This window comes from Capricornis sumatraensis, chromosome X, assembly GCF_032405125.1.
Source record: "Capricornis sumatraensis isolate serow.1 chromosome X, serow.2, whole genome shotgun sequence".
In the NCBI taxonomy this organism is placed as follows: domain Eukaryota; kingdom Metazoa; phylum Chordata; class Mammalia; order Artiodactyla; family Bovidae; genus Capricornis; species Capricornis sumatraensis.
In genome coordinates, this window is record NC_091092.1 from 132,103,028 (window position 1) to 132,117,556 (window position 14,529).

General features: G+C 41.3%; 1 protein-coding gene across 2 annotated transcripts in view; it reads left to right on the forward strand.

Annotated features, from left to right (window-relative positions):
- Positions 1–14,529, forward strand: part of PIR (pirin) — a 98,120-nt gene that overhangs the window by 76,406 nt on the left and 7,185 nt on the right. For both annotated transcript variants that reach the window (XM_068962573.1, XM_068962574.1), the window contains exon 8: positions 3,703–3,785. In XM_068962573.1, coding sequence (XP_068818674.1) covers positions 3,703–3,785 — 83 coding nt within the window. The remainder of the gene's footprint in view (positions 1–3,702; positions 3,786–14,529) is intronic.

A 14,529-nucleotide genomic window follows, 5' to 3' on the forward strand; every position in this document is an offset into this window, starting at 1 on the left:
TACCCTGATAGGAGGTGCAGAGAATTCCCAGTTCAGCATTTTTTGGAACGCTGTCTCTTGCCAGCTCATTCCATCAAAACATAGTAAAAGGGGCTTTATAAACTGTTTTGGTCTCTTTATCATAAAACATCCTACATGATAAAATTAGGGGCTAGGGGTAGACCATATGGGTAATGGGTGTTACATACGAATTTGTTGGAGATAACAACATGGTTCATTACTCACAGAGAATCTCAGTATAGCACACTTAATAAAAGGCTGCTCCATTATCACAGTGAAAAATATTACTCCACTCTAAATGAGATTATTCTTAGACTCCAAGATGTCTCTTTTATTGCTACATCCTTGCATGAGTGGAAAATCAATGGAGTTTATCATTCACTGCTATGACAACTGTTGACCTAAATCTTTGGTGGAGAAAAAGCCTTCAGTGATGTGCTGGGGCTGGCTCTTGGCAGCTCACAGGATTTGGTTGTGTACATCTTCCCTGACCTCAGATTGGTAGCTTGAAACTGGTCACAGTAGGAGCATTTACACCATGGAAACTTGCACACACTACACATCAGGCTGGTTCTTCCCCTTGTCCTTGAAGGCCAGTTGGTAGACACTAACTCGCATACCACTGCCTCTGAGACAGAAGTTCTTTTCTTTTCAATTTCTGGCTGCGCTGGGTCTTCATTGCTGCGAGTTGGCTTTCTCTAGTTGTGGCGAGCTGGAGCTACTCTTCATTGAGATGCTCGGGCTTCTCATTGCAGTGACTTCGCCTGTTGGGAGCGTGGGCTCTAGGTGCAGGGGCTTCAGTAGTTGCAGCTCAGGGACTCTGGAGTGCGGGCTTCAGTGGTTGTGGTGCTTGGAGTTAGTGCCTCACAACATGTAGGTTCTTTCTGGACCAGGGATCGAACCTGTGTCCCCTGCATTGGCAGGCGGATTGAGACAGAGATTCTTAAACTTTTTTGTTCCATGAATCCTTTTGAGATTTGCCAAGATTGCCGGGAGAAATATCAATAACCTCAGATATGCAGATGACACCACCCTTATGGCAGAAAGTGAAGAGGAACTAAAAAGCCTCTTGATGAAAGTGAAAGAGGAGAGTGAAAAAGTTGGCTTAAAGCTCAACATTCAGAAAATGAAGATCATGGCATCTGGTCCCATCACTCCATGGGAAATAGATGGAGAAACAGTGGAAATAGTGTCAGACTTTATTTTGGGGGGCTCCAAAATCACTGCAGATGGTGATTGCAGCCATGAAATTAAAAGATGCTTACTCCTTGGGAGGAAGTTATGACCAACCTAGATAGCATATTCAAAAGCAGAGACATTACTTTGCTGACTAAGGTCCATCTAGTCAAGGCTATGGTTTTCCCAGTGGTCATGTATGGATGTGAGAGTTGGACTGTGAAGAAAGCTGAGCGCTAAAGAATTGATGCTTTTGAACTGTGGTGTTGGAGAAGACTCTTGAGAGTCCCTTGGACTGCAAGGAGATCCAACCAGTCCATTCTGAAGGAGATCAGCCCTGGGATTTCTTTGGAAGGAATGATGCTAAAGCTGAAACTCCAGTACTTTGGCCACCTCATGCAAAGAGTTGCCTCATTGGAAAAGACTGTGATGCTGGGAGGGATTGGGGGCAGGAGGAGAAGGGGACGACAGAGGATGAGATGGCTGGATGGCATCACTGACTTTGATGGACGTGCGTCTGAGTGATCTCCGGGAGTTGGTGATGGACAGGGAGGCCTGGCGTGCTGCGATTCATGGGGTCGCAAAGAGTCGGATACGACTGAGCAACTGGACTGAACTGAACTGAAAGCCCCACCTCTGAACAATGTTTTTGTTTTTGTTTTTTTAAATTCAATGAAGTCATTAAATGGTTCAAAGAACAAGTTATGATATAGTTCCATGTATGCTTCTCTGATGACATTTGTAATAACATCCAGAAGCAGATTTAAATTAGGTTAAGTAGTGATTAACATAAATTGATTTTGAGATCTCTGCAATGCTAGTGAGGTAAGAAAATATCTATAATTTCTACTAGAGACAAAGTCATTGGTCCAGCTAATACGGCTATGATATTTTTTTGTGGGGTGGGGGCTACATTCATGACTGAAAGAAAGGCCACATTTCTGGTAGGTGTTTGTGAAAGTAAAGATGTCATTTGTTTCCCATGCAAGCCTGTGACTGCTTTGAATTCTATGCAGGGACCCCTTGGGAATAAACACATTGACTCTGGGTTAAGAAGGCCTCTCTTAGAATCCTCTTTCACATTTGCAAGCATCACAGTGAACCTTTCTGCTTCATAGAGGTTATCTCCAAAGTGGAGGTAAAAGGGAGGACTTCTCTAGAAAATATGGCTATCGTTGAACTCCAGCCAGTATTCACAAAATTCACAAATAATGTTTCTGTTTATATGGTAATTCCTCAAGCTCTTGTTTTCATTTAAATTAGCACTTCCACCGTGATTATTCAGCTATAGCTCTATCATGTCAGGTGAATGCCTTTATTTCTAGCCCGGAGTGTCATGTAGGTGGGTCCTCCAGACGTCATGCTTGAAATCTTCGCTCTGTTGTCCATGCACGTGTCTTTCTCAAACCCACCCCTTCCTCTGTTCACTCTCCAGGCTCAGACTGGAATTCATTTCCAGTTAGAGTGTTAGAATAAACTCCTAACAGCTCATTCTAACTAGTCTTGCCTCCTCCACTTTATTCTGTGCTCTGCTTTCAGATATTTCTCCAAAACACAGATCTAACCATTTCACACACACATCCTTTCCTCAGAGTGTATTTCCTTGAGCTGAAGCCAGTCTTCATTGCCATCATTCCTCCCAAAAGAATGTTCCAGAAATGATAGAGGGTTCCCCATTCCCCCAGGCATGCCCTGCATATTCCTAGCCCCTCACAGTCTGTCCTCTTCTCTAGAAGGCCCTTAATCCTTGTTTTGCCTTCTGTTGGTCTGTTTGATCCTGAAGAATTCTACAGTCCCTGTTCTCTCATTAAACTTTGTTTTTTTCCTTTCTTGTTGCCTTTAACACACAATTGCATTTTGTATTATTTCATCTGTGAGCCTCAATATAGAAGGGATGGAAATATACCCAACCTGAACTTGCTGGGCTTCCCAGGTGCCTCAGTGGTAAAGAATCCGCCTGCCAGTGAGGGAGACCCAGAAGATGCAGGTTCAATCCCTGGGTTGGGAAGATCCCCTGGAGGAGGAAATGGTAGCTAACTCCAGCATTCTTGCCTGGAAAATTCCATGGACAGAGAAGCCTGGCAGACCACAGTTTATGAGATTGCAAAGTGACTAAGTGACTAACACACACACGTGTAACTTTGTTCTGTATTTGTAAATGTGTTATTATATTTTCATAATTTAAAAAAGAAAAAAATCTTAGGTTTATAATTGACCCAAGGAAACACTCTCATTAGCATATGATGCCAAAGACTTTGCTTATTAATTAAGCTATCAGACGTAACATTAAAAGTGTAAGTAGAAACACAATATAGGATTCATCTCCTTTTCTACATTGGGAAACAAGCCAGTTTTGGACTTTAATAATTGCAAATACCATCAACCAAAAGATTTAAGGAGATTCCTAAGTCTGTTATTTCTGAACTTGAAATTAATATTGTGATGCCATGTAGTTAACCAAATTTGTAATCATATGAGAAATGTACCATCGTGAGGACTAAATTAAGTGGGTCGTCTTTTTTGTAGGACCCGATGATGCACAGCAAAAAATAGAACCTCATCACACAGCCGTGCTGGGAGAAGGTGACAGTGTCCACGTGGAGAACAAGGTAAAATTAAAAATAATTCTTTTTTCAAAAATTTTTTTGTTTTAAAAAATTTTAGTATAATTTTAAAGGTTACATTCCATTAACAGTTATTACAAAATTTTGGCTATATTCCCCATGTTGTATAATACATTCTTGAGCCTATCTCAAGAATACACCCAATGGTTTGTATCTCCTAATGCCTCATCCCTATATTATCCCTCCCCTATCCCTGGTGACCACTAGTTGTTTTCTGTATCTGTGAGTCTGCTTTTTTTGTTATATTCACTGGTTTATTGTATTTTTTAGATTCTATATTAAGTATTATCATATAGTATCTCTCTTTCTCTGTCTGATTTACTTCAATTAACATAATGTTGTCTAAGTCCATCCATGTTGATACAAATAGCAAACTTCCATTTTTTTATGGCTGAGTAATATTACATTGTATATATGTACCACATTGTCTTTATCCATTAATCTGTTGATGGACACTTAAATTGCTTTAATCTTTTTTAACTTGTACTTTCTACTAGTTTCTAGTTTCTAAAAAAATGCCCAAATCTCCTGTGTACCTGAATAATTTTTTCTCTTCCTCAGGGAAAGAAACTGTGCCACAAGTTTATCAACCAGTTTCATTAACTCAGTTATTTCTAGTGGTTTATTTTAAGGTATTATCTATACTGATTCCTCATCTTTGGGAATCACCAAAAGTCCGAATTGTTTACCCCTAGAAATTTGAATCTGAGGCAACAGCTCTCCTTGTCTCTTACTCTTTCTTTCTTTATACACTTGATTGATTTTATCTTTAGCATAAGTGAAAATGGATCAGCACTCTAGGGGTATAAATGTAGATCCCCATACACGGTCCCATGGAGCCCTTTGAAATTCAGCCCCATGTCGAACTGAGAATATATGCTCCATCTCGTAGTCCTTTTGTGTTGAATCCTTGCTTTGTAAGTAAAGTTTATGATATTTTCAAGGAGCTTTTTAACCTTCGTTGATAGATTTCTTCCTTGTGTTCCTTCTTTTATTCCTTTGGACAAGTCACTCACAAGTCATCCTGTGAGCCTATGAGGCCCATATAGCTGCTTTGTGCCATTCTAATAAGGAAAATTGAGGAGACAGTTGTGCCAAAGCTCCTGCAAAGTTGAATTTTGAAACGTAGGGATTAAAACTGTGTCAGCATGCAGGTGACTGGCAGAGAGGCCATCTGACTGACCGCCAGCCCTCCGACTCTGGCATGGTAGAATTCAGTGGGTGTGAGGAGGCCTGCCTTTGCTGACTGCTCCCCTATTGCTCCTTTAATTCTCTGTGGCACTTCCAGGAGCAGTGAAGTAAAGGGAAGCAGAGGCCTAGGAGCTCTAGAGGAAATGCATATCTTGGGGTCTGTGCTCACTGTTATTAGGTTAAACTGTATGAAACTGCCACGTCTTGACCTACAAAAATGGTGATTTCATCTGTTTCCACCCAATGCACAAAAGAGGCATGGAAGCTATATATAAGCCAGAGACCCTCCTGACACCAGGTTAGTCTGTAACATTACCTGGTTTAACTTGACAACTGCAGGCCTCCCTGTGATGTAGCACAGGGCACACTGCAGGTGATCAGGATTTGGAAGCTGAAGCAGAACACCAGAATGAAGATGTGAGGGGAGCCAGAAATAGGGAGGCAGTGGCATGGAAGAGAGTCGGCTGAGCACTGCTTACAATCGCCAGGACATGGAAGCAACCTAGGTGTCCATCAGCAGACGAATGGATAAGGAAGCAGTGGTGCATATACACAATGGAGCATTACTCAGCCATTAAACAGAATACATTTGAATCAGTTCTAATGAGGTGGATGAAACTGGAGCCTATTATACACAGTGAAGTAAACCAGAAAGAAAAACACCAGTACAGTATACTAACACATATATATGGAATTTAGAAAGATGGTAACCATAACCCTGTATGCGAAACAGCAAAAGAGACACAGATGTATAGAACAGTCTTTTGGACTCTGTGGGAGAGGGAGAGGGTGGAATGATTTGGGAGAATGGCATTGAAACATGTATAATATCATATAAGAAACGAATCGCCAGTCTAGGTGTGATGCAGGATACAGGATGCTTGGGGCTGGTGCACTGGGATGACCCAGAGGGATGGTACGGGGAGGGAGGAGGGAGGGGGGTTCAGGATGGGGAACACGTGTACACCTGTGGCAGATTCATGTTGATATATGGCAAAACCAATACAGTATTGTAAAATAAAAATTAAAAAAAGAAAAACTAAAAAAAAAAAAAAAAGGTTGGCTGAAGCCATCAGTTCCGTGACCCAGGGGCATGGTTCTGTTACATGCCCGTCTGTAATTTTGACTGTATGTAAGTGTAGCTTGAGCCATCAAGACATTAGGAAGAGGTCTTAGTTCCAAAAATTAGCCTTTACATGAGCGTGTATCACTTATATCCAAGAAGAGTAGACAGTCCCCCTTAGACACCACAGGAAGAGCCTGTGACGGTGTGAATCTTGGCTTTGCCACTCATTAGCCATGTGAGTTTGGACATAGTTCTCAACCCCCCTGGGTTTTGTTCAGTTTTTTTGTCTGCAGATTTGAAATAATGATGCCAGCCACATGGGGCTGTCAGACTATGTGTGATTATGCAGGTCAAGAGTCTAGGCCACATATAGCATGGGGATCAGTAATTTATTCCCAATAGACCAGATGTAAACTTTTCCTAAAGTCTCATTGAATCCCAGTCACACCCATTCATTTCCATTTGTCTGTGGATGTTTTCATACCACAGGTAAGTGGTTGTGACAGAGACTGGGTGGCCCACAAAGCCTAAAATCTTTACTCTCTGGCTCTTTACAAGGACAGCTTTGCTTATCCCTAATCTAGCACACAGTGGGTGTCCAGTGATGATAGCTGGAAAGTTCATTGATCTAAACACTTGACGTGACAGGTGGTCATGCCACATACATGTTACTTAATGAGGATTCATACCTTAGGCCCTCAGGTTTAGGACACGTAGTTTTCTGCAGCTAGAAAAAGGCCTCAAAGGACTCATTCAATTGGGCTCCAGCCCAGAGGTGTCTTCACTCAGGACTAGGCATAGCCTGAGGATGAAAGAATGACCTGTGCCTTCACGGTTCTCCCCTGTTCCCCGGGGCACGGAGTTGTGGGCAGGAATGAGGAGCTGATAGGTAGTCCCTGGATTTCCTCTGTTTTGCTCTTCCTGCTCTCCCTCTGCCTCTCAATCTGTGTCTTCGCCCTCATGCCCGTCTCCCTGGTGGCCCGGGAGTCTGGGTGGGTTTCTCCGGAATGGCCAGTCCCTAGGTGAGGAGGGCAGGGAAGAGTTGATGTAGACCACATCTTGGACCAGCACATTTAAGGCCACAGGGAGCTCTTTTCACTCAGAGTGTGGATTATCTTTTGTGACTGTACTCTGAAGTCTTCCAGGAGGGGAAGCAACTGCAGGGGGCTTGCTGTATACTGAGGAGTTGTTAAGCCAGACTCTGACTTCTGAGAAGAAGCCCAGACCCCAGCACTGACTTCAAAACGGCCTTAACTTTTATGTTGTTCTTAGAGATGGAGCTCAACCCCGGGCTACTCTGGACATCGAAGCCTGGACTAGAATGGCCACCTTGAACAGCCTATGTTCTGAGCATTCAGGCTCCCTGTGCTGCCTTGGCAGCAAGGTACACAGTTAGTATCCAGGTTGCCAAGATGGCTCCCTGACCAGGAGCACATGGATTTGATGTGAAGGCTTGGTTTCACCTTTACACTCCTGTTTGTACTAGTGTCCTATTGAGAAAGTCTTAAGCCTCATGGGTTAACAGACTTAACTTGTAGTTTGTCAAGGTAGACAATCAATTCCTCTTTGACTGCTGCTAAAACCATACTTGAGAGTAATGGTACTCTTTAACAAATTTGTCTTTCAATTTTTATTTTAATTAAATGTTAATCTGTATTAATTTAATGTATTCCCTGTGAATGGTGCCAATTAAAGAGTACCATTTAAAGTTAGAGACAACATTTTGCTGATGTATAAAAATTCATAGTAAAATAAACTATTCAGTTCAGTTCAGTCACTCAGTCATGTCCGACTCTTTGCGACCCCATGAATTGCAGCACGCCAGGCCTCTCTGTCTATCACCAACTCCCAGAGTTCACTCAGACTCATCTCCATCGAGTCAGTGATGGCGTCCAGCCATCTCATCCTCTGTTGTCCCCTTCTCCTCCTGCCCCCAATCCCTCCCAGCATCAGAGTCTTTTCCAATGAGGCAACTCTTCGCATGAGGTGGCCAAAGTACTGGAGTTTCAGCTTTAGCATCATTCCTTCCAAAGAACACCCAGGACTGATCTCCTTTAGGATGGACTGGTTGGATCTCCTTGCAGTCCAAGGGACTCTCAAGAGTCTTCTCCAACACCACAGTTCAAAAGCATCAATTCTTCAGTGCTCAGCTTTCTTCACAGTCCAACTATCACATCCATACATGACTACTGGAAAAACCATAGCCTTGACTAGACGGAACTTTGTTGGCAAAATAATGTCTCTGCTTTTCAACATGCTATCTAGGTTGGTCATAACTTTTCTTCCAATGAGCAAGCATCTTTTAATTTCATGGCTGCAGTCACCATCTGAAGTGATTTTGGAGCCCCCCAAAAATAAAGTCAGCCACTGTTTCCACTGTTTCTCCATCTATTTCCCATGGAGTGATGGGACCAGATGCCATAATCTTCGTTTTCTGAATGTTGAACTTTAAGCCAACTTTTTCACTCTCCCCTTTCACTTTCATCAAGAGGCTTTTTAGTTCCTTTTCACTTTCTGCCATAAGCGTGGTGTCATCTGTATATCTGAGGTTATTGATATTTCTCCTGACAATCTTGATTCCAGCTTGTGGTTCTTCCGGTCCAGCGTTTCTCATGATGTACTCTGCATAGAAGTTAACTAAGCAGGGTGACAATATACAGCCTTGTACTCCTTTTCCTATTTGGAACTGAAATCAGATTGATTATATTCTTTGCAGCCAAATGTGGAGAAGCTCTATACAGTCAACAAAAACAAGACCAGGAGCTGACTGTGGCTCAGATCATGAACTCTTTATTTCCAAATTCAGACTTAAATTGAAGGAAGTAGGGAAAACCACTAGACCATTCAGGTATGACCTAAATCAAATCCCTTATGATTATACAGTGGAAGTGAGATATAGATTTAAGAGACTAGATCTGATAGATAGAGTGCCTGATGAATTATGGATGGAGGTTCGTGATATTATACAGGAGACAGGGATCAAGACCATCCCCATGGAAAAGAAATGCAAAAGAGCAAAATGGCTGTCTGGGGAGGGCTTACAAATAGCTGTGAAAAGATGAGAGGCAAAAAGCAAAGGAGGAAAAGAAAGATATAAGCATCTGAATGCAGAGTTCCAAGGAATAGCAAGAAGAGATAAGAAAGCCTTCCTCAGCAATCAATGCAAAGAAATAGAAGAAAACAACAGAATGGGAAAGACTAGAGATCTCTTCCAGAAAATTAGAGATACCAAGAGAACATTTCATGCAAAGATGGGCTTGATAAAGGACAGAAATGGTGTGGACCTAACAGAAGAAGAATATATTAAGAAGAGGTGGCAAGAATACACAGAAGAACAAAAAAGTACAAAAAAGATCTCTAAGACCAAGATAATCATGATGGTATGATCACTCACCTAGAGCCAGACATCCTGGAATGTGAAATCAAGTGGGCCTTAGAAAGCATCACTATGAACAAAGCTAGTGGAGGTGATGGCATTCCAGTGGAGCTATTTCAAATCGTGAAAGATGATGCTGTGAAAGTGCTGCACTCAATATGCCAGCAAATTTGGAAAACTCAGCAGTGGCCACAGGACTGGGAAAGGTCAGTTTTCATTCCAATCCCAAAGAAAGGCAATGCCAAAGAATGCTCAAACTACCGCACAATTGCACTCATCTCACACACTAGTAAAGTAATGCTCAAAATTCTCCAAGCCAGGCTTCAGCAGTACCTGAACCGTGAACTTCCAGATGTTCAAGCTGGTTTTAGAAAAGGCAGAGGAACCAGAGATCAAATTGCCAGCATCTGCTGGATCATGGAAAAAGCAAGAGAGTTCCAGAAAAACATCTATTTCTGCTTTATTGACTATGCCAAAACCTTTGACTGTGTGGATCACAATAAACTGTGGAAAATTGTGAAAGAAATGGGAATCCCAGACTACCTGACCTGCCTCTTGAGAAACCTATATGCAGGTCAGAAAGCAACAGTTAGAACTGGACATGGAACAACAGACTGGTTCCAGATAGGAAAAGGAGTACGTCAAATAAACCATTGAAACTGGTAACAGTTCATTGTTTTCACTTTCACTTGACCTAAGACGTATAAACTATTAAATCAAGTAAGCATAATTGCATGTGATTAAGTTCTGTTAAATCTCACTTTCTGGTAATGTTTTTCAGGTAATATTTCACTATAAGAAATGTTCCTGAAGCAAAAGCATGCCTTTAGATTCATTCTCAGAGTCCAAGAGCCATCTCAAGCTTTGTATTGAATATTTCTGATCAAGCAAACAAACTCTGAATGCATATTCACAGTGTAGAAGTTATCACCATCTTAGATGAATCTTAGGGCTTCATCTGGGCTTCAATCATTTTTGTCGGTATCAGTGGACCTCAAGACATATCTTGGCAATTTTTATGGAATAACAGAGCATTTTGTAAAAGTGAATTGTTACATACACCCGCAAGGTCCTGACTCAAAACTAAACTCTGAGAAGATGTGCTAAAGTGAAAGACCTGTTTTGGACCCCCCCAAAATCATGAGTGTAGGTTGGGGCAGCAATCCATGAAGCAGTAGGTGGATTTCTGTTACCTTTGTATGAGAGTCTTTTCATCAGACCCCAATAGGGCACTGACTGAGATCCACACAGGGACTCATGACCTTCAATAGGTCTTTCCTTCTCCTTGCTTTGCCCAGTCTTCTCATTTGATATTACGCCCAAGGTCACCTTGCCATAGACGAGAACTTTTCAAGATAGCAGCAGTTGGGACTTGCAGCCACAAGAGCACTCTAGTGACAATTCAGAAAAGTCATCAGCTTTTTACCAAAGAAGGCTAGGTAAGGGAAGAAAAAGGATGCACTTAAGGAAAAAGAAAAAGACCCAAAACATCTGGCTTAGGTTAGAGGACAGGGTCCATGCATAGGTTAATTTTGTGAAAAAGTCATTCAGAGGAGCTTGGACCAGCCTGCCGGTTTCTGAAATGGAAAGCCCAATACCCAAACAACTCAACACCCAGAAGTTGGATCATTTTTCATTTCAGACCAAACACTAGTTAGTGTCCTTTTATCCTGACTTATAAATGAAAGTCATCATTTGATTTGACTAATGTCAAAGGGACAAAACTTGAATTTTGAGTACTTTATTATTATTCCAAACTGTGTAAACTGTAGGACACATTTGTCACTCACAAAAGACGTATCCTCTGAATTAAGAAACTTATATTCTGAGGAGTCATAAACCCATGACACAAGGAGGTTGGCCTTTTCTTTCCTTTTCTCTTATGACCCCTGATCCTTTTTCCCCTGTTTCCTGAACCTAGAAGTCAAGTGCTTAGCTCCTCTAAAAACAAACACCTCAAAACAGTTTTTAGTGATATCCTCCTTCAGATTAAAGCATAAACGATGTAATACCAGTGATCAGAACTATTTATAAGATACTTTTCTTGAATGTGTCATTTGATTCACCCTGAAATTTCACCCCTCCAAAGCCCTTAGTGAATAAATCTTTTTGGATAACTGCATGCTTTTTTTCTTTAAGTTGAATTTTTTAGTCACTTAAACATGACATTGAATAAGAAAACATTTCAGTTGAATTAGAAACCTTCCCCCTTCTTGTGGACTCGGGCTACTGCATAATACTATGCATAGTTTCACTTATTCTTAACCTTGGGTCATCAGCATGTAAAAAATATTGATTACTATCCTGAACTATAAGGTATGATGATATCTTTAGGGCCTGCTGGCTCCTACAGTAAGTGGTCCTAGACTAGTTTTTAAGCTTTTACATCTGTTTTTCATAGTTTTTTTTTTATTTGTTTTCGTTTTAATTTCCAGGGTCTCCCGCATTGTAGACAGACGCTTAACCGTCTGAGCCACCAGGGAAGTCCATAATTGATGTTAAGCTATCCATTTCCTTGTACTGCTGTAGAGTGGTGCTTTCCTGTCTCCTAGCTTTAAATCTCATGGATCTGATGACCACAAAGCCTAATTATTAACATTGTATACAGTGTCAGAGTAAGTGGGAATTGAATGAGGGTCTATGCTGAGGTTAAAACACTAATCTCTAGAAGATGGGGTTTATGACATCTATTTTTTAAATTTGAATTAGCAGAAGCCTTTTTAGTTTACTCTTTTGTTTTTAAACTCTTGACTCAGGACTTCTTTATTGCATGCTTGAAATATGCCCCAGTATGCAGTGGTTTTTTGTTTTTGTTTTTGTTTTTTTTTACCTCCCAAAATATAACAGTTTCAATTACTTGCCACATATCTGTTTTTAAAAGGCAAAGGACATTTACTTCACTCCCCCAAAATGTCATTTACTTTTCTGTCAAATGTCATTGAATTTTCAATTTTGTTTAGAGGATATTGCTCTACAGTGTTACAGTGCCTTACACCATCGCAAATCAGTCATCAGTTCAGTTCAGTTGCGTCTGACTTTTTGCAACCACATGGACTGCAACACGCCAGGCTTTCCTGTCCATCACCAATTCCTGGAGCTTACTCAAACTCATGTCCATCGAGTTGGTGATGCCATCCAACCATCTCATCCTCTGTCGTCCCCTTCTCCTCCTTCAGTCTTTCCCAGTGTCAGGGTCTTTTCCAGTGAGTCAGTTCTTCGCATCAGGTGGCCAGAGTATTGGAGCCTCAGCTTCAGCATCAATCCTTCCAATGAATATTCAGGTCTGATCTCCTTTAGGCTTGACTGGTTTGATCTCCTTGCTGTCCAAGGGACTCTCAAGAGTCTTCTCCAATACCACAGTTCAAAAGCATCAATTCTTCGGCACTCAACTTTCTTTATGGTCCAATTCTCACATCCGTACATGACTACTAGAAAAACCATAGCTTTAAGAATATTGGAGTGGGTTGCCATTTCCTTCTCCAGGGGATCTTCCCAACCCAAGGGATCAAACCTAGGTCTCCTGTGTTGCAGGCAGATTCTTTAACAACTGAGCCACCAGGGAAGCCTGAGTAACACTTGACTAGTCAGACTTTCGTCAGTGAAGTAATGTCTCTGTTTTTTAATATGCTGTCTAGGTTTGTCATAGCTTTTCTTCCAGGGAGCAAGCATCTTTTAATTTCATGGCTGCACTCACCATCTGGAGTGACTTTGGAGCCCAAGAAAATAAAGTCTCTCACTGTTTCCATTGTTTCCCCATCTATTTCTGTGCAGTGATGGATGGGATAGGATGCCAGGATCTTAGTGTTTTGAATGTTGAGCTTTAAGCCAGCTTTTTCACTCTCCTCTTTCACTTTCATCTAGAGGATCTTTAGTTTCTTTTCGCTTTCTGCCATAAGGGTGGTGTCATCTGCATATCTGAGGTTATTGATATTTCTCCCTGCAATCTTGATTCCAGCTTGTGTTTCATCCAGCTCGGCATTTTGCATGATGTACTTTGCATATAAGTTAAATAAGCAGGGTGACAGTATATAGCCTTGACGTACTCCTTTCCCAATCTGGAACCAGTCTGTTGTTCCATGTCCAGTTCTAACTGTTGCTTCTTGACCTGCATACAGATTTCTCAGGAGGCAGGTCAGGTGGTCTGGTATTCCCATCTCTTTCAGAATTTTGCACAGTGTTGTGATCCACACAAAGGCTTTAGCATAGTCAATAAAGCAGAAGTAGATGTTTTTTCTGGAATTCTCTTGGCTTTTCTATGATCCAACAGATGTTGGCAATTTGAATTCTGGTTCCTTTGCCTTTTCTAAATCCAGCTTGAACATCTGGAAATTCTCGGTTCATGTAATGTTGAAGCCTAGCTTGGAGAATTTTCAGCATTACTTTGCTATCATGTGAGATGAGTAATTGTGCAGTAGTTTGAGCATTCTTTGGCATTGCCCTTCTCTGGGATTGGAATGAAAAGTGACCTTTTCCAGTCCTATGGCCACTGCTGACTTTTCCAAATTTGCTGGCATATTGAGTGTAGCACTTTAACAGCATCATCTTTTAGGATTTCAAATAGCTCAGCTGGAATTCCATCACTTCCACTAGCTTTGTTTGTAGTGATTTTTCCTAAGGCCCATTTGACTTCACACTCCAGGATGTCTGACTCTAGGTGAGTGATCACGCCATTGTGATTATCTAGGTCATAAGATCATTTTTGTACAGTTTTTCTGTGTATTCTTGCCACCTTTTCTTAATATCTTCTGCTTCTGTTAGGTCCATACCATTTCTGTCCTTTATTGAGCCCATCTTTGCATGAAATGTTCCCTTGGTATCTCTAATTTTCTTGAAGAGATCTCTAGTCTTTCCCCTTCTATTGTGTTCCTCTATTTCTTTGCATTGATCACTTAAGAAGGCTTTCTTATCACTTTTTGCTATTCTTTGGAACTCTGCATTCAGATGGATATATCTTTCCTTTTCTCCTTTGCCTTTCAGTTCTCTTCTTTTCTCAGCTATTTGTAAGGCCTCTTCAGACAACCATTTTGCATTTTTGCATTTCTTCTTCTTGGTCTCCACCTTACATCATCACAAATCAGTCATAATTATGTGTATAT